Genomic DNA, 20,495 nt, shown 5'->3' with positions numbered 1-20,495 from the left:
ATACACAACGAAGGAGAGGATATTTTATAAACATTTATTTACACAATCATGGGCATGATTTGATATTTATTTAGACAATCACATCGTGAACAAATAAATCATGATTTACATAACATGGAGTAGAATATTTATATCTTGTTGCAACATAGAAATACAAAAAATGTAAATGATGCCCGACAGCGCCAAATCTAGCACACTGCCGTACTAGTAGATGATCTATCTTTTAATGTGGGTTTACCAATTTCATTCCTCCCTCAACAACCATCTAGAAAAGGAGGGTGCCCCGACATCCCACGGGAGGAGACACAGCCAAAAATCCACACCATCACCACCACCACTCTAGTACCACACAACACTACCTCCGCTCCTGGGACGCACTCCCCTCGCTTCTCCTTTCCGTCTCCTCAGACGAAAATCACTCACCATTCGGTTCGAGCAATGCCCTCATGCTGACGACTCCACCAACATAAGAACAAGAGCACCCATCCCACTCACAAGTCCCTCTCATCTCCTTCCCTATCCTAGTTCCATACTTCCATTGCTGCAAGAAAGCGCCTAGGTAGGCGGTGCGGTCAGCAAGATGGCGAGGGGTGGCAGCGCCGTGGCTGTCCTCTCCTTCCTCCTCGGCCTCCCGCTCCTCTCCGTCCTCGTCGCCGGCGAGGACCCGTACCGGTTCTTCACGTGGAACGTCAGCTACGGCGACATCTACCCGCTCGGCGTCAAGCAGCAGGTCTCAGTGCAGTCCATTATTCTCTCTCTGTTCTTCTTCTCTCTACTGTGGCACCATTGAGTTTTAGCATCACCCCAGCCGTGTGCTGAATGAATGAATAAATCTGTTGGCAGGGAATACTGATCAATGGGCAGTTCCCGGGGCCGCAGATAGAGGCCGTCACCAACGACAACCTCGTCGTCAATGTCTTCAACAAGCTCAACGAGCCATTCCTCCTCTCCTGGTACACCCCATAACTCACGAATCCATCCATTTCGATTTCGTTACAAGTACCACTTGTTGGAAGTTAATTCGTCTCCGGCCATCAATTGAATATCTTACTGTGTATGCCCCGCAAAAGAAGAATATCTCTATTGCGTAGCACAAGAGTATGGCAATGTTTTAATGCTCTTGCTACAAGTTTTAGATATCCATGATCCGTTTTGGATATCCAAGTAAATAAATGCTGTACGTTTTGAAGATGGACTGGATATGCTTGCCCAGTTGTAGTGCTACGCTCGAGTGTGGTCGAGCTTGCCTCAGTGTACCTACCGCATGCAACTTTAAGATGTGCTTAATTTAACACTATTACACCGACTAATCCACATGTCCTACCAAGCTATATCGGCTATATGATTAGGCGATGTGGATAAGAGTATTTAATTAATTCTATATGCAGCCTGGCCACGCATGGAATTGGAAACTAGAGTGTCATATTCACGGCAAATCCTCAAGTACGTACGTAGTAGTAGTACCTCTTTTAGTCTGTCGGTGAGACAGCGCAGTTGCAAATCTTCAAAGGAGGGAGTGCGTCTCATTTTAGTGGGCAATGAAAGCGCCGTGTCTGCTTCACTCGGAAGCAGTAGTATACCTGTGTAGGACAAGTGTTCCTTAATCGACGGCGCATGTCATGTCATGTTTATTTTGTGCGGCCAGAATACGGTTTCTAGGAGCAGCAGGTAGCGGCATAATGAGGACCAACGCGCTATTTTGGAGCAGGAAAAGCGAAGGATATGAATGAAAATACTCCAAACCACAGGCCCCTAGGAGAAAATACTCCACATCTTTGCGATCTAGTTGTAGGAGCAGCAGCAATGGCACATGCACAGGGAAGCGCATCAGACAAGGGTTGAATGCGATCGATGCAGTGCAGCAGAGTTTTAGCAAGTCTGATTGATCTAGGCAAGGCAAAGCAAAGCACCACATTGTTTTGTTTTGTTTTGTACCCACCTCGTGATCCAAGCTAGGGCGTTGCTGGGCTGGGTCGGGATGGAATAATGCGCAGGGGCAGGGGCAGGGGCAGGGCAGGTACACCGCATCTCGTCTCGTGATCTAAGCGTGATCACGGTCACGGGCGGGGGTGGCTGCCACGCTTTTACCACGAGCCCCTGGGATGGAATGGATCAGCGCTTCCCTCTACCTCACGGGCGCGTCGGCCGTCGGTGACCATGTGCATTTCCGCGAGCGCGTGGGGCGGGGTGGGTGCCAGCCGAGCCGAGCGAGGCCACCGCCGTACCGGTGGAGCTGTAGCGAGCCGACTGCAGATTCGGCGCGCCCGTGTCCTCTTCTGCTCAAAAGTTATGACGCCTCACGGGCCCACCCTCCTGTTTAAGCCCACCTCAAATATATCTTTTATTTTCTTCCTCAAAGCTGACACCCTTCCCTAGCTAGGGGAAGATGGCAGTACCAGCACATTGTTTCCTTTCTTTCTTTCTTTCTTTCTTTCTAAAATAAAAATGTCAGTTATTTCGGGGATGAGAGCGACGCTACGGATGTGTCGCTAGATTCTACTGCTCAGGAACCATGATAGTGACCAAGTGGTCAGCTGGGTAACAAAAAATTGAAAAAAAATTGCAATCAAAGAACCATGATAGTGACGGTAGGGCCTGCAGCACTGGCTTATAAGTACTACTGTAGTAGTATATGATTAGAAACAGAGTTAGGTGCACCGACAAGTTTGCATGGCCGCGACGCTACGTTATAGCGCGGGGCGGAATATTGGTCGGTCCCGCTCCCGGCCCGCCCATTAGCACAGAGAGTCGCAAGTATTTCCGATAGTGGTCACGCAAGCCATTAATAGCACACAGACGGGCGCTCCGTGAGTACACTAGCAGAAAAGGGGCTTTTGTCCCGGTTGGTAAGGGCCTTTAGTCCCGGTTTTCGAACCAGGACTAAAGGGTCGTTAGTAATGCCTCCCCCCTTTAGTCCCGGTTCTTACACGAACCGGGACTAAAGGCCGTTCAGGTGGGCGCAGCCTGGAGCTTCATCTTTAGTCCCGGTTGGTGTTACCAACCGGGGCTAAAGGAAATTTTATAATTTTTTTTAAAAAATTTTTTGCGAATTTTTTTAATTTTCAAATTTCTGAATTATTTTAACCTCTAATCTCTAATCACCACCCCTCATCACTGCTCAATTTATCCTCTAATCTCTAATCACCCCTCATCATTCCAAATCATCTAACTTCCCGGACGGTCACCCGTCCTCTCACTACTCCAGCCTGAGCACGCTTAACTTTCGGGTTCTATTCTCCCTCGTTTCCAAGTCTGCACTTGTTGTTTTTCTGACAATAGTAAGATGTCAATTCTATTAACCCTCAGGAATTTAGCTTGAGCATGAAGTGACACATTTCACTGTTTGAGTTTGAAACTATTGTTTTTAAAAAACAATAATTATTTAGTAACACTAATATTTCTGGAATAATTAGTTTGACCATTGTTTGACCACTGTTTGACCACAGTTTGACCAGATTTGACCAAAATTCAAAAAAACTGAAATAATTATTTAGTAACACTAATATTCTAGAATAATTAGTTTGACCATTGTTTGACCACAGTTTGACCACAATTTGAATTTTTTTGCCTCTTCAGATCTTAAAAGCCCCGTATCTTTTTTCTGTTAGGTTTTTGAGGATTTTGAAAATGTTTAACAGGGTTCGGTTAAATTCGGATGTAACTTTTCGAGTAGATGATTTTTCATATAAAAAACTTTTTCATCCGAGTTCGTATGCAAAAGTTATGCCCATTTTAAGAAATTCCAGAGAGATTTTGCAAATAAAGTCGAAATTCATATTTGTTAATTTTCCCAACAACTAGACCACATATCACATGGGAAACTTATTTTATTTTATTTTTTTGACATTTCCATCATTTTCTTTTGTTTTTTCTAAAACTGAAAAGGCGGTCCGGGGGGTAGAGTTTGAAAATGGGCCCTTTAGTACCAGTTCGTGCCATGAACAGGTACTAATGCCTCAAAGCCCATTAGTACCGGTTGGTGGCACCAACGGGACTAAAGACCTTTAGTCCCGTTGGTGCCACCAACCGGTACTAATGGGCATCGCATCCTTTAGTCCCGGTTCGTGGCACCAACCGGGACTAAAGGGCCCAGGTGAACCGGGACTAATGCCTTAGCCGCACGAACCGGGACCGATGCTCACATTAGTCCCGGTTCGTGACTGAACCGGGACTAATGTGAATATTGCCCTGTGACGAAAGTCCTGTTTTGTACTAGTGGTAGACAGCTTTGCTTCGCTGCAAGATGTCACCATCTAAAATAAAAATACAGTAAAAGATAGTGCAATGGTGAGCATACGTATCAATTCGTGGCGGGGGACAAGTTCACGGACCAGAGAACATGCAAGCGTCGAGGGCGCCCCCAGTTAGATACTCCCGCTGTAAATAAGTATAAGAGCATTTAGATCAGTAAAATAGTAAAGTACTCTCTCCGTTTCATAATATAAGTACACTTTTAAGTTAGTAGTTTAAAAAACGTTTTTATATTATGGAACGGAGGGAGTAGTAGTAAAGATACCGCTGTTGAGTAGTCCGACCAACACTCGTGCCCATGTAGTAAGGAGCGCCAAAGTTTCAACGCAACACTGGTGGAGTATTTCAGTGCTGTTAGTACTACTTACACGTACACGTACTACTTTTTGACTCGTTGAGACGCCAGTTTCAGCGTGGCAAAGATGCTCCATCAGTCAAAAACACCAGAGCAATCTGTGTGTATTTATGAGCAAACATGAGAAAGAAAAACGAATGATGCAGTCTCGTGCACAACTGATGAGGATGATGTTTGGTGCGATGGTTGCAATGCAATGCAATGCAGGAGCGGGTTACAGCAGCGGCGGAACTCGTTCGAGGACGGCGTGGCCGGGACGACGTGCCCGATCCCGCCGGGCGCCAACTTCACATACATCCTGCAGGCCAAGGACCAGATCGGCACCTACTTCTACTTCCCCTCCCTCGCCTTCCACAAGGCCGCCGGCGGCTTCGGCGGCATCCGCGTCCTCAGCCGCCCCAGGATCCCAGTCCCCTTCCCTCCCCCGGCCGCCGACTACACCGTCCTCATCGGCGACTGGTACAAGACCAACCATACCGTAAGCAGTTACCTCTATCGTCTTGCCACGCCGCCAGAGCATTAGATTAGTATTCTACTCCAAAATTTAGAGTAACCAATTTGTTGGTGTTTGTTCTTCTTGCGCAGGATTTGAGGTACATGCTTGACAGTGGCAAGGCTCTTGGCTTCCCCGATGGCCTGCTCATCAACGGGCGCGGCTGGAACGGCTACACCTTCACCGTCCAGCCCGGTAAATACATGTCTCAACAATCTGAACGAGAATTCAGTTTCCCAATGACGTGCTGGTCTAGTGACAGAACAAGTCTGAAACTTGTTGCGTGCAGGCATGACGTACCGCTTCCGGATCACCAACGTCGGGCTGGCCACGTCCCTCAACATCAGGTTCCAGGGGCACACCATGAAGCTGGTGGAGGTGGAGGGCTCGCACACCATGCAGACCGCCTACTCCTCCCTGGACGTGCACCTTGGCCAGTCCTACTCGGTGCTCCTCACGGCCGACCAGCCTGGCTTCGACTACTCCATCGTCGTCTCCACGCGCTTCACCACCAAGATCATATCCACCACCGCCGTCCTGCACTACGCCAACTCCGCCGGCAAGGCTCCCGGCCCGCTGCCGGGAGGCCCCACCACCCAGATCGACTGGTCGCTCAACCAGGCCCGCTCTATCAGGTACTATCGCTCATCAGTTCACTTTCTTTTCCTAGTACAAATTCAGACTAGGACTGTAACCATGAAGGACAATGTGACCTGATTCTGCCTATACTCGCAACCAGATGGAACCTGACGGCGAGCGGGCCGAGGCCCAACCCGCAGGGCTCGTACCACTACGGCCAGGTGCCCACCACCAAGACCATCAGGCTGGCCAACTCGGCGGCCACCATCAACGGCAAGCAGAGGTACGCGGTGAACAGCGTGTCGCACGTCAACGCAGACACACCCCTCAAGATCGCCGACTACTACAAGATCCCCGGCGTGTTCTCGGTGGGCACCATCTCTGACAGCCCGACATACGGCGGTGCCTACCTTCGGACGTCGGTCATGGGGGCCGACTACAGAGGTTACGTCGAGATTGTGTTTGAGAACTCTGAGAACGAGGTGCAGTCGTGGCACATCGACGGCTACGCCTTCTGGGTTGTCGGGTATGCATTGGTTTTCAAGGGTGTGGGAGCGATTTCCTGTCTTTGTGGCTTTATTTACTTTGGGTGATCTGAATCTGAGCGGGTTTGTAAATTTTTGATGCAGAATGAATGGAGGAAAATGGTCGCCGGCAAGCAGGCAGATCTACAACTTGAGGGATGGCGTTTCACGGTACACTGTTCAGGTATGGCTCTTCTGAAAACGCTCGACAGTCAAGAAGGTTGAGTTGTGTTCCATTTATTCTCTCACTGAACTCATTACTTGTGTGCGTTTCCGCCAGGTTTACCCCAATGCATGGACTGCAATCTACATGCCCCTTGACAACGTGGGCATGTGGAACGTTCGATCGGAGACCTGGGCCAGGCAGTACCTGGGGCAGCAGTTCTACCTCCGCGTCTGGACGCCGTCGACGTCGTGGCGCGACGAGTTCCCGATCCCCAAGAACGCCCTCCTGTGCGGCCGAGCTGCCGGCCGCAGAACAAGGCCTTTCTGACGAGTTAAGCCACACGGCCAACCAAGTTTGTCATGAGAGGATGACAGCTTGGCCTGGAGCAGACATAAAAAAAGTTACCATGAGAAAAAGGCTCAGAAAGAAGAGTTACCTGAAGGCAGATTGTCGTACATTTGCAATTGAACTTTTAGTGCCAGCTTGATTCTTTCTACTATAATTGTTTTGGTGGTGGGTATAATTAGTCATGTAGTAGCATCTTAGCTTCGTTATTCCGATCCTTAATAGATATAGACAAAAGAGTGTATGCTTTGTCAAGCTGATTTCGTGAGAACTTATCTGGCTGTCGGATTTTCTACAATACCCCATCAAAATGAGTACAGAGGATCCGCTCCTAGCCCCAGGCCCCGCCGTCGGCCACCGGCCAGCCGCCTGACCTACGCCACTCCGGCTGCGTCAGCCACCTTCTCCCTGACGTACGCCACTCCGGCGGCGTCAGACACCCAAATTTCCTGACTCTGATCACTCCGATCGGTCTCGTCCACAAACATGGCCCTTTCTGACCTTAGGCTCCAAGCTGGGTTAGAATTTGAAGACAAGATCAGGAAGAATCTGGGATCGACAGTCAATCATCTTGAAGGCACTCACTCAAAAGAATTCTTCCTGGTAGCACAATTTTCAAGATCAAAAATCAGACTTAATCTGGATACAGTGGGTCTCACTCTACAATCCTGCCTGGGAGGTAATGCAGCCAGATTCAAGGTCTCTTTTCTTCGAAATTGGTGTTTCAAACTCTCTGTTGCTTCCAAGGATGTTGGTTTTTCGATCTATAATGGAGGTAACATTGCCAATGAAAATTTTAGTGTTCATTTCTTCCTTTGGGGCAATGGGGGTCCGAATTTCCGTAAAGAGTTTGAGCTCTATTGCAATGAGCAAGACAAGGAATGGAAGATGGTATCTCGTTCGAAAAACCTTTCCAAATCTTTTGCGGATGTTGTCAAATCTCCAAGATTTTTTGGTGTTCACGACAAAAATTCAAACTCCCGGCAGAACAACATTGTTTCGCAGGCGCAGCAATCTCGGCCTTCAGTTTTTGCTCGACCTGAATGGCCTGTTAGTGCCAGCATTGGTGGCGCTAGAATGAATTACTAGAACAACAAGGCGCGCGTTGCCGCGCCCGCCATCTTGATGAAAGAATCTCAACACAATATGAATATCGATTAAGAAATTGAAGGTATAATTATCAATTGAGATTTGAATTACTGTGTAGAAGTCAGCCACATGAGATTTAAAAAAAATCCTTCGCAAATCCATAAGATACTGCGAATGTTCAAAAGATTGACAATGTGAGTTAATTATGAGTTGTGTTGTGAAGTACGCAAATAGGACAAAATACTGGATTTAGCATTTGAACATTAATACTTATGAGCATCCTCGTATGATCATCTAAATTGATATAACGAAGGTTTGTATGCATCACTCGATGTAGAGGCCGAGGGCTTTACCTTAATTTTAAAAAATAACCTAAATTCACATAATAGACTATATATTGTAGCTATTAGATCAAATGGACCACATAAAAAGCTAAATATGAGAAGGAAGAGTGTCTCAAAGGCTCTAAAGTCTTCTTTTAGAAAGTTACAGAAACTAAGTAGATTCCCTATCCTGAGGAAAGAACGGATATATAAACTTGGGATATCAAGTGCCAGACCTGCTGAAGCTAATGAAATAACTTTGAACTTTCTGAAGTTATTATGAAAGCGGCTGTAGTGGGAAGACGACTTAACTTATAATCTGTATTAGTTGTCATGCAAATTTACAAAATCTGGGGTACATGTCAAGGGCTCCATTCAACATCACAGATTTCGAATAGAAGAAATGATACCAATTAAGCACCTTAGTCATCTCAACAGCAGCATCAGATCATCCATTATTTTCATAGTGCACTGTATATTTATCCCTTCCATCAAGAAGCTGAAACAATTATATGTGTATAAATTGTGTTAGCATAAGGAAATAATTGCACCGAGGGCTGCATATTATCCTGCAAGAACTTGGCTTGTATCTTAGATAGCATGGTCAGAGAGTGCATTGTTTTGAGAACTTTCATTTGGGTTGTTGTGTCATAGGAGTTGCATGTCGGTGGAAGAAATAGCAAGCAATCAGAGAATCTTGAATTATCCGTTCCTGTACATTTTCTCTAACATTTACTTTCAGTTAAAATTAGCTAGGTTTGGAAATTGCAATATGAGAGGAGCACATCATATCTCAAGCGGATAGGGCATTTGGACCTCAGCATCAAACAGACTTATCAGAAACTGAGTGAAATGCGCGTACAAAAATAACCTCATCTAGTAAATCTTATATACCCAATGAAAAATGTGGTGCACAGGGACAAAACGGCCATTGGATTTACCAACTTTCCGACTGGAACCGTGGCATGGGTTAGCGATTCTTCCCCAATTCAACATCATGCCATCACCAGTGAACCCCCAAAAATAAGTTTTTCAAAAAATAATCGCGAATCAGTAAAGAATCAAAATCAACGCAGTGCAGGTATGAGATTGAAACAAAAGCTTTGACATAGGGGGCAGGGTGGTGACATGAAGTTGGAAGAGAGGAAATCAAATCTGTTTTCAGTTTCCCTCTTGCTCGTAACCAAACGCAGCCATGCACCATCGCAGACGGCCATGGGTTTCTACTACGGCTGCGACTGAGGAGGAAGGAGTGGCGGCGCATGCGTGGAAGGAACAAAGAAACGTTCGTTCTGGGGAGGATAGCCCTGAACCTGGACGACCTGGGCTTTTAGAGTACTCTTGGGAAGACGTGGGCCTTCGACAGCCCGATTACGGAGAGAAACGCGAGGTCGTTCTGTGGAGCAGCAGCCCGCGAGAAGCTGCATCGAGCGCGTGGACGCCGTGGGACGGCCGGGCTGATCTGTGTCGTACATTCGACCGATCCGACGACTAAGAAACTCAAAGCACTGTGGAGGCTCGTAACTAGCTGTGTTATACTGTTTTGTAATGAGAAGGCAGGATCTCATGATTTTCAAAATAAGCAACTCGACTCCTCCCAGGTTAACAAAGCCCAACATCCGGGCCGGAAGCCCTTATGCGCTCGTTGTCTACTTTCGGGTCATAGTAGGCCCAGCTGCAAGAACAAGATTCGTTGCAGAAAGTGTTTGGGCTGGGCTCACATTGCTCGGGACTGCTGGTCTTCCGTAGCTCAATCAGATCAGGGGATTCAATCTAATCAGCAGCAATCGAAGGCGGGACTTCCTAATATTAATCAAGTAGTCAACTTGCCGTCTTTGACTGAATCTATATCTATACCTCCTATTAAATAAAGGGTTATAAACGCTTCTTCCGCTATAAATTTCGTCCGTCCGTCGTTAGACTTTTTGTTTCCTCCGAACGTAAATTTGGTCGTCCCTTCGATCCGAGTTACACGCCCAGCGCGTACGCACAGTGGGCTTCTCGGCCCAACTTGGCGCTGTGGCCAAGAAAGAAGGCCCACATAAGGCAAGGTAAAAATATTTGCTCTTGTAGAGAATTGAATTTGGGACCTCCCTCTCACAGATCAATCGTTGCAACCAACTGAGCTATCCCAGTATTTTCTGTAGATAAAATTGTTCGTTCTATTAAATAGTCCCACCTCGCCTTCTTTCGTCTAATCCACTCAATTTATATACGCCTTTCATCTTCGATGTATCAAGGAGTTATCTCGGGAATAAATAAACGAAGGAAGGAAAGTGGACGACATGCATAGAAAGGAAGGAAGGAAATAAGAGGACGACATGCATAGAAAGAAAGGAAGGAAGGAAATAAGATGCCGACGTGCGAGAGAAATAAGGAAAGAAAGGAATTGAGTGGATTATGAGCTCCAACATGCAGAGATTGCTTATGAGCTCCAACTGCACAGTGTGTGTGGGATTATGGGATGGCTTATGCCGTGTTTTGTTTCAGTATAACACCCCTGACAATAGCAAGATTGGTGGTCTGTATTTCACTTTTGGACATCCATGTGAGCATCTTGATTCTGCTTTTGCTTATCAGCTCACAACGCATGGTTTAGTGTTTGTGTGATTATTCAAGTTGCGGCCATGTGTTACATTAGGATCAAATAGCTAACAGAAAAAGTTAAATAATCAGAGGTGGACTCTGCTATGATTTTTACATTAGGATCAAATAGCTAACAAAAAGTTAAATAATCAGAGGTGAACTCTGCTATGATTTTTAAGCTATCACTGTATATGTGATAAAATCTGTATTGATTCAGTGTGATGCCCCTGACTCATATTCATATTTCTAATTTCATGGCTAAAATGGAGGTTTAGTGTTAACCGTGTAGTTCTTTCTAAAGAATACTTCTATATAATTTTCTTCTTCTTTCCACCACCACTCTGAATATATTGGTGTATTGAATAATACGTATGTGCCTCAATCCCAAACTTTATATCTCAGTGTTAACAGCTAATCAAAGTTTTGCTAGCTTAAATTTTTTCTTAATATAGCCAAAATTTAGCTAGCATAGGCCACATAATTTGGCTTGTTCATTGCAACATTTTATTAGGTAGATACAGTGGCGGATCTAGGCCCCAGGCCTGGGGCGTGAGGCCCATTTCCTTTGTGGGCTGTAGCAAAATACTGTAGCAAGTGCTACAGTATACAAAAGGGGCCCGGGGCGTTGGGCTGGGCTGGATCCGCCCCTGGGTAGATATTTATCAGTTTACATGTATTCTGTTTTTTGAAGGAGAGTGCGGGAATTTTTTTATTGCGACTAGAGGGGCTTGCGACAGCAGCGTGCGACGGATGTGATACCTCATCGGGTTGAATTTTATGAGGTTTGTCATGAACAGGTGGACAATATGACCACTGTTTTGGGTACCGCTCGAAATTTCGTGATCCCGAGCGGTTACAGCTACCCCACGAAAAACACTCATACCGAGCAAAAAAATCGAGTTTTTTTGAAATTTTTGAATTCAAACGCTGACCCAGTTAAATACACGGCATCTCTGATATAGCAACAGAACTGGTGATAGCGTAGTGTCCAAGGCATGCTCTCTGGAGTTGCAAGTCCCGGGTTCGAGTCTTTCATCCTCGCGTTTCTAGAATGCAAATGAAAAAATCTAAAAGTTTTAAAATTCTTGGAGCGGCCAGGAATCAAACTCAAGATGTGAGAGCTAGCGGCAGCGGTTGGTGCGTGTGAACAGCCACTATGCTAGGGGAGGATTACTGACCTGACATTGTTAAAAATGTATCTATATCAACTTCGAAATATTTGAATTCAAAATTTGATTTTAAATTTCGTCTGAATTTTTTCCGGTATTTCGTGGTTACCGTGGTAACCGTGAATTTCGGTGCCCCTCGAGAAAAAGGGACCGCTTGGGATCCAAAACCTTCAATATGACCATGGTGAGTAAGACGGGTGGGTCGCTTGAAGCATGCGAGGATTTGCTTCCCCCGTCGCAACGCACGGGCATATGTGCTAGTGGAGGCTAAAGGTGGGGATTGCACGGACAAATATTTTGGAGGGAGGGGATTGCATTGAGATTTCCAAAAATAAAGATTTCACCGCAAAGGGGGTGGCCTCCTCGGCTTCTCCTCCTCTTCATTCCGTACCTACCAGCTCCCCTGCCCCTCCCCGCCCTGCTCACTCCCCTGCTCCACCCTCTGCTCCAGACGGCGGCGACGAAGATCCAATGGCGACGTTCCCCTTTGACCCAACCCCGTTCCTCCCCCCGGGGCATCAAGCGATGCAGGTTGAAGGTCGTCCTGCTCATGTGCGAGTTATCAGTTCTCATTTCCATGATGAGAATGATGATCTAGGGATTATTACTTTTGTGTCGATGCCAAATGGAGAAGTACACTTTGCTAATGTTAGAGAAATGTTGCAAGAGCTTCTGCATGGGAAAAGACTTTGTTTTAAGGAGATTAGTAAATGCCCTCTAGGCCAAGCATATGTTAAGATGAACTCTATTTTTGATCTAGAAGCTCTGATTAGACAAAGCCCACATCAGTATGATGACATCCACATTGTTTTTGAGCCCCATGATGAGGATATGAATTGGAGAAGGTATCATTTGAATAGTAATGCTTGGCCGCTGTTGGTGGGTTTCCATCAGGATTTGAGGAATTTCACCAAGATAGCAAATGATGTTAAAAGCTTTGGTAAGTTAATCACTTGGGAAAGATAAAAAACTACTAGAGCTGTTATTATGGTCAAGGTCAGAGTTTAAGCTCTATCCCTCATTCCTGTAAGTATTATTCAATCCAAAGCTGATGATTTCCTGGGGGAATCCTGGTTTGTTCCAGTAATTATTCTGCAACGGGAAATTCTTGGAGGTGGACCTGCTAAGGAGGTGCCTTTTCCTCCCAATGTAAACCCTCACCCAGTGCCAAATGAACGGCATCACCATCCAAACCAAGCTGTTTTTGTGGGGCCTGTTGTTGCTCATGCACCTGTTGAGAATGTAGAAGTTGATGTACAGGAGGATGATGATTGGCAGGATGGTCATTGGGCTCTTCCACCACAACCTGCTGAACTTGTTGATGTTGAATTATAGGAGGGAGAATTCCTGGAACTACAAGACCTCATGGAGCCCCTTAATTTGGAAAACCAACAGATACCTCAGAAGAAAGGGTAGGGAAATATAAATATTCATAGTGATGTCACAATGCAGGAGAATAATTCTGAAGATGCCACAACAAATGAATCTGTTGCTGGCCCAGTTGGTGCCCCTATTCAGCAGGTAATTGGAGTTGCCATGTAGATGGTCCCTCTACAGCCTAACCTAATTGGGGACCCCCCTGTGTTGAATGGGCCTGAAATGCAGATGGGCCCTGAGCCTGTGTTGGTATCTCAAGATGCTTTGCTCATGCCTGTGCATGGAATCATTACAGATAGATCCCTGGATCTTATATATTTTTTATCCTAGCTGTAGTGGGCACAGCTGAGGCTGATAGAGATCTCTTTCAGTTTGATATGATGGCTATGGAGGAGATTAAATCCTCCAAGACTGGCTCAGTTGTTGTTCCAGCTTCCAAGGTTGTTGTTCCAGCCTCAGCAGCCATAGTCTTTGATAATGATATCTCGCGCTCTGCAACCCCAACTGATCTGAAGTTTACTAAACCTGCTAGTGATGAGAAGACATCAGTAGATATGAATAAGGGGAAGGAGCAGATCGTGCCTTTGGTTCAAGAGGATTTTTATACTTAGCCTCCTAGTCTACAGCTGGAGATCCCTTGTGACGCCCCCGATTCAATCTTACACTAATCGTACACGCAAATGTGTGCGATCAAGATCAAGGACACGGAAAGATATCACAACACAACTCTAGACACAAATTAAAGTCATACAGACTTCATATTACAAGCCAGGGGCCTCGAGGGCTCGAATACAAATGTAACATCCCAAATTTTCAATTTGAAATGTTATACATAGATCATTCTTGCATATCATATTTTATTGCATTTTCGTTCGCGATCCTCGAAATCCTAAGCAACTCAAGGACCCTCGGAGAGAGTTGGGGATTTCCCGGTTTTCATATTTGATTTTTTATCAAATATTGAAACGAGGATTTTGGTTTTAATTATTTTTCTCTCCGAAAAATATTTCATATTAAAATATATGAGAGGAGATAATATGACTTCTCCAAAATAATTGAAATATTGGAGGAAAAATATTAAAATCAAATATTTGATTTTATTTGGATTTTATTTGCATTAGAAAATTTGCACGTTTTCAAAATTGCATTTTAGGGCCAAGAAAATGTTCATCTCATTCTAAATATTTTATTTAGACGGTGAAAATTTGTTTTGGCAATTTTAGATTTTTATTTTATTTTTTAGGTTTTATTTTCTGTTCGGCGGAATTGTTAAAAAAAACTTTCAGCGCCAGACTGGGCCGAGGCCCAGCCGAGCTGACCCATCTCCCCAGCGCCACCGTCTCCCAGCTGGAGACCGCGCGCCGCCGCCGCCGACTCGGACCGAAGTCCGAGCCGGACTCCTTCTCCCCCGCCGCCTTGCCCCCTCCTCCAAGCCGCCCCCACCCCCTCTTAAATACCCCCCCGGACCCCCCGCCACCACCACCAACCCCGCCGCCCGCAGCCCCGCCACCGCAGCCGCGCCGCCGCTGCAGCGCCGCCGCCGCCGCCCCTCGCCGCGCCGCGTCGCCGTCGCCTCGCCGCCGCAACCCCGCCGCCCGAGCCCCGCCTCTCCCGAGCCTCGCCGGAGGTAACGCGCCGTTCGCCGCCGCCGGTTTTTTTTAGGAAACCGATTCGTTTTTTATAGAAACCCTAGTTCGTCTTTTTTAGATCGGTTCGCCGGTTTTCTCGGTTTGTCTATTTAGCGGACGTTCGTCCGTACGTTCGTTTTAACGAACGGTTTTCGCCCGATAGTTACAGACAACGAACGTTCGTTCGTTAGCCTGTTCGTCAGTTTTCTTTTCTTCGGATTTTTCCGCGATTATTTTCGATCGCGATTTCTGATCCGATTTTCGTTTCAGTTTATCTTTTCGCTCGTTTATCGGAATCAGGCGATTCAAGCGCCTAGATCTTCGTCTCGAGACCCTCTTTCTGTTTAACCAACTTGAACAAGATTTTGGTACTGTAAAATTTGACTTAGGTCCAGATTAGTAAACGAAGCTTGTTTCGTTCGCCGTTTGAGTTTCGTTGCTTCGTTCGATTTGATTCTTTTTGCAAACCGGAGTTCTTAAGTTGAACTTTATGGTTGATCTCTTATTTGAGTTTTACCCGTGCCGTTGCTTGATTGCTTATTATATGCTTGTTTGTTTGCGATAGAGTACCCGGAGTGTGAAGCGTGCTACTATGAGTCTCTAGGTTTCGCGGATCATCAACAAGGCAAGTAACACTTTGATCATATCCTTTCCACACCCAGTTTTTATGCATTAGTTTCATCCCCAAACAATTGCATGGTTGGGATCTGAATTAAATTGTGGGATGGGAAGTAGCTGAGGTAGTACCTATTCACCTGTTATTTGTCAAACCCTGGGAGTTACTTCTACGTTATGCTTATATTGCTATGCTATGCTCGTAGACGTGGATTGGGTTTGAGTGTATTCATGACAGATGTGAGTATTCTTAATTAATGGTTAACTTAAGGTGGCAACTTTAATACACATCTGGGTGGACTGAGGCACCTGGGGAATTCCAGTGATTGCCTGTATTTTTGGAAATCCCAGGGTACCGTGTGATTCTCCTATGGACCGCCACCCAGGCTCAAAGGGATCATGAGATTATTCATACTAGAAACTTCCGTGTGCAGCCACAAGCTATTATGAGCTCTAGCATAGTTGATTAAGTCGTGTGAACTCTTACAGTGGTAGACTAGCAGATGTAGGGGATGTAGGTGGTACGGTCTACCCATCGTAAGGTGCTAACGCTTCTGAAAGACTATGTCTCGGTCATCCGTTTCTCAAACACCTTGTAGTGCGAGAAATCCAACGGAGGCGATCGAGTCTTGTGGGGAAAAGTGCACAAACCTCTGCAGAGTGTACAAACTAATCATGGTTAGCTGTGTCCCCGGTTATAGACATCTTGAGTATCTGGTTCTTGGATTATCATGTTGATCTCATCACGTTACTTAAATAATTTGTTGGGTTGTTAATGATTACTTTTAATTGGGATTGAGAGGGGGTTTACCTTCTCAATATTTTTCAACCAACTTTGTAGTTAAATAAAATTTATTCCTTTGTTGTAGGGAAAATTTGGCTTTTCGCAAAACTGTAACCATAGAGCTTTCCACCAGCCAAATATGCATGTAGTGATAGCATTATTTCTGTTCATTACTCTCTATGTGTTATTTTGCCAGCATATTCCATGTGCTGACCCATTTTCGGGCTGCAACGTATCATGTTGCAGACTTTTCGGACGACGAGTAAGGAGCCTTAGGTCGTGGTCTTATACTTAGTGATGTCGTTGGAGTTGATGGACTCACTTTATCTTCCAAGCCTTCCACTGTTATCGTTTTAGATGGCCTTAAGCCATATTTATTGTAATAAGTTCTCTCTTGAGACAATTCGATGTAATAAGTGTGTGATTGCTACTCTGTTATAAATCCTTCAAGTACTGTGCGTGTCAGCATTACCGATCCAAGGATGACACTGATGCACAGAGACTAGACTGTTTGAGGTCTGGTCGCTACAACAAATGAGTCAGCAGAAGCAACAATATCCGAGTATAGACAGAAGTTAAATAAGTCTTCCCTAAGAAGGCTAGCACAAAAGCAACAATGGTCGAAAAGGCAAGGCCTCCTGCCTGGGAGCCTCCTATCTACTCCTGGTCGTCGGCGGCCTCCACGTAGTAGTAGGCTCCGTCAGGGTAGTAGAAGTCGTCGGCGGTGGCATGTGGCTCTTGGGCTCCGACATCTGATCGCAGCAATCCGGTATAGGGGGAAAAGAGGTAGCAAAGTAACTGTGAGTACTCATCCAAAGTACTCGCAAGACTTACATCAAATCTACACTACATATGCATGGGTGTCAATAAAAGGGGTAGTATTTGTGGACTAAACTGCAGAATGCCAGAATAAGAGGGGGAGAAGCTAGTCCTATCGAAGGCTATGTTTCTGGCAGCCACCATCTTGAAGCAGTAGAAGAGAGTAGCTGGTATAGTAACAAGTGTCATCGTATAGCATAATCCTACGAAGCGATTCTCTCCTCGTCACCTTGTGAGAGAGCGATCACCGGGTTGTATCTGTCACTTGTTTGGGTGTGTTTTATTAAGTATCCGGTTTTAGTTGTAAGAGGTCGGAATACAACTCAAGTCGTCCTGTTACCGTGGACACGACTATTCAAATAGATCAACTTCCCTGCAGGGGTGCACCACATTGCCCAACACGCTTGACCACTCTGGCCGGACACACTTTCCTCGGTCATGCCCGGCCTCGGAAGATCAACACGCACTGGTACAACGAGCTGCTATACAAATGGTATTTAACCCCTTTCCGTGACGGAGTTTTAAACCATCGTCAGCACAGTGTGGGCGATAGGGGGGTCCTTCCCACATGACCTAGAAACCGTGGGGATAGGGATTAGCAATGCATGCGTTTTGCATAACTAAGCGTATGCGTTGCCGGCATGTATCCCAAACGCGAGTATTAAGACAACTGTTTGTGATATCTCACATATCCCAAATGCTCCATCCTTGCTACTCGTTTGTGCTTGCATTACCATCACAGTCGGTCTTCCGTGGTAATACATTTAAGATGTGCGCCCCATAACAATCAGTTCATCATTATAGAACGTGTATGATAAGCAAACAATCACACACATTTACCTTTCCTTGATTGTATGCGATTCGATGTAAGCGCGTATACAGTTATCCCTATAAAACTGTATGCGAAGCTTGAATGTATCCCACACGATTCATCCATTGTACCCGCGTCGGATGAGGGCCTATCGCACGCGTTCTTCTATGAGCAAACATTTACGATGTGCACGACATCATAAACAGTCCATAATTGCAAAGCGTGTGTGATAAGGTGACTTTCACAAACATTTAATAATAAGGAACTGTGTGCACTGTTGTTGTTAGTACACGTCGGTGCTATACAAACGGTTTTTAACCCCCTTTCCACGACGGCGTTCGGAACCGTCATCTAGTGAGTGTGGGCGATAGGGGGGTCCTTCCCACACGACCCAGAAACCGTCGGGGATATGCCCTCCTGGCACACACGCTCGACAAAATGAGGTCGTGTGCGACCGGTGAGCACTCAAATATAGAAATACATACAGTAGTGCTAAAAAATACAATTATATAGGCGAAATCATTTCCGGTCGTAAGTACATCCCACATAGTCGGTCACCGCTAAACGTTTCCGTTCGTATATACATCCCACACGGTCACTCCAAGGAAAACGTTTGCGCAAGGTGGCGTAACGCAAACAGTTTTCAAGAGAATATCGTGTGTGACTGTTCATTGATCCAACACGGTTTATTCCTAGAAACTGTGTGCGTTGCCTGAGGTCATCGCCCATGATGTTTTCTCAATAACCGTTTGCAATAGGAAAACCCAATTAGAAAGCTAATTGGCCAATTAGCGGGCTAATTGCCCTATTATTAATAATTTATTTACTAATCTAATTGACATTCATATTAAGCACATAATATATTCCATTTCCATATTAAGGAAGCAGGATTTCATAATTGAAATACATCGGAGTACAACATGATATAGCTTCAACACTCAGCTACCCCATTACACGACTGCACCAGCAGCAAGTTTCACATGCAACATCTTTCGAAATTAGCATCATAGACGGTACATAGAGAGATGCATCTCATCTGGAAAACTGCTGAAGTGGAAGGCGAATATTGAGCCTTCATTCATGTTGAAGGTCTTTGCAACTTTAGGCCAGTGCCTGTGGATGATTGACCGTCCATCCTTCGACCTCTTCAGGAACACTTCAATATTGAACCGTGGGTGTTGTATGAAAACTTTCCTCGCCTCCTGACCACAGAGGTGGTTTGAGAGGTAATCATCAGTGAACCCTGAAAACAAAGATGTGCATAAATATCTTCTCTATATTGGAAATGGGGCAAAGGAATAAGAAAAGGCAAGGTATAATAGTTAGTACCATCTTGTAAACCTCAGTGCTTCCCATTGTTTCCCTGCAACACATATAAGGTAGTTAGTCATCAGGTTAAGTAAGTGTTCGCATGCTATCAATAAAATATGTTGATGATAAATAAGCACATTGCAGATTCATCAGATTAATTCAAGCCACATGGAAAACCCATTTATCCAAACCAAGCATGATTAAGAACTAGGAAATATAGCACTTGTATATGTTTCTCATGTATTAAGTGCAGCCAAATTCAATTTATTCCTCACATGGTATACAATAACAGAATGCAGCCACAACAATTAAACATCGCATTGCAAAATTGAACCAAGCAGTTAACTAAACACCACAACAATTGAACCAAACGTTAACTGAGTGATACGTCTCCAACATATCTATAATTTTTTATTGTTCCATGCTATATTATATTCTGTTTTGGATGTTTAACGGGCTTTATTATACACTTTTATATTATTTTTGGGACTAACCTATTAACTGGAGGCCCAGCCCGAATTGCTGTTTTTTTGCCTATTTCAGTGTTTTGCAGAAAAAGAATATCAAACGGAGTCCAAACGGAATGAAACCTTCGGGGACGTGATTTTCGGAACAAACGTGATCCAGAGGACTTGGAGTCTACGCAAAGCAATCAATGTGGAGAGCACGAGGCAGGGGGCGCGTCTACCCCCCCCCCCCAGGCGCGCCCTCCACCCTTGTGGGGCCCACGTTGCTCCACCGACGTACTTCTTCCTCCTATATATACCTACATACCCCAAACTATCAGATACGGAGCTAAAAACCTATTTCCACCGCCACAACCTTCTGTACCCGTGAGATCCCATCTTGGAGCCTTTTCCGGCGCTCCGCCGGAGGGGGCATTGACCACGGAGGGCTTCTACATCAACACCATAGGCTCTCCGATGATGTGTGAGTAGTTTACCTCAGACCTTCGGGTCCATAGTTATTAGCTAGACGGCTTCTTCTCCCTCTTTGGATCTCAATACAAAGTTCTCCTCGATCTTCTTGGAGATCTATTCGATGTAATCTTCTTTTGCAGTGTGTTTGTCGAGATCCGATGAATTGTGGGTTTATGATCAAGATTATCTATGAACAATATTTGAATCTCCTCTGAATTCTTTTATGTATGATTGGTTATCTTTGCAAGTCTCTTCGAATTATCAGTTTGGTTTGGCCTACTAGATTGATCTTTCTTGCAATGGGAGAAGTGCTTAGCTTTGGGTTCAATCTTGCGGTGCTCGATCCCAGT

At 45.3% G+C, this 20,495-nt stretch overlaps 1 protein-coding gene across 1 annotated transcript; it reads left to right on the top strand.

Moving 5' to 3' along the window:
- Nucleotides 1-296: 296 nt before the first annotated feature.
- Nucleotides 297-7,008, top strand: LOC123052567 (L-ascorbate oxidase homolog). The gene is made up of 8 exons (XM_044475811.1): nucleotides 297-730; nucleotides 844-953; nucleotides 4,814-5,084; nucleotides 5,192-5,294; nucleotides 5,389-5,734; nucleotides 5,839-6,204; nucleotides 6,308-6,386; nucleotides 6,483-7,008. The coding sequence occupies exons 1-8, from the start codon at nucleotides 581-583 to the stop codon at nucleotides 6,693-6,695; spliced, it is 1,638 nt and encodes a 545-aa protein (XP_044331746.1). The 5' UTR covers nucleotides 297-580; the 3' UTR covers nucleotides 6,696-7,008.
- The last annotated feature ends 13,487 nt before the right edge of the window (nucleotides 7,009-20,495 follow it).

The sequence above is a fragment of the Triticum aestivum genome, chromosome 2D (genome assembly GCF_018294505.1).
Source record: "Triticum aestivum cultivar Chinese Spring chromosome 2D, IWGSC CS RefSeq v2.1, whole genome shotgun sequence".
In the NCBI taxonomy this organism is placed as follows: Eukaryota; Viridiplantae; Streptophyta; class Magnoliopsida; order Poales; family Poaceae; genus Triticum; species Triticum aestivum.
The sequence above is the reverse complement of the archived record's forward strand: the minus strand, read 5'-3'. Positions and strand labels throughout refer to the sequence as shown.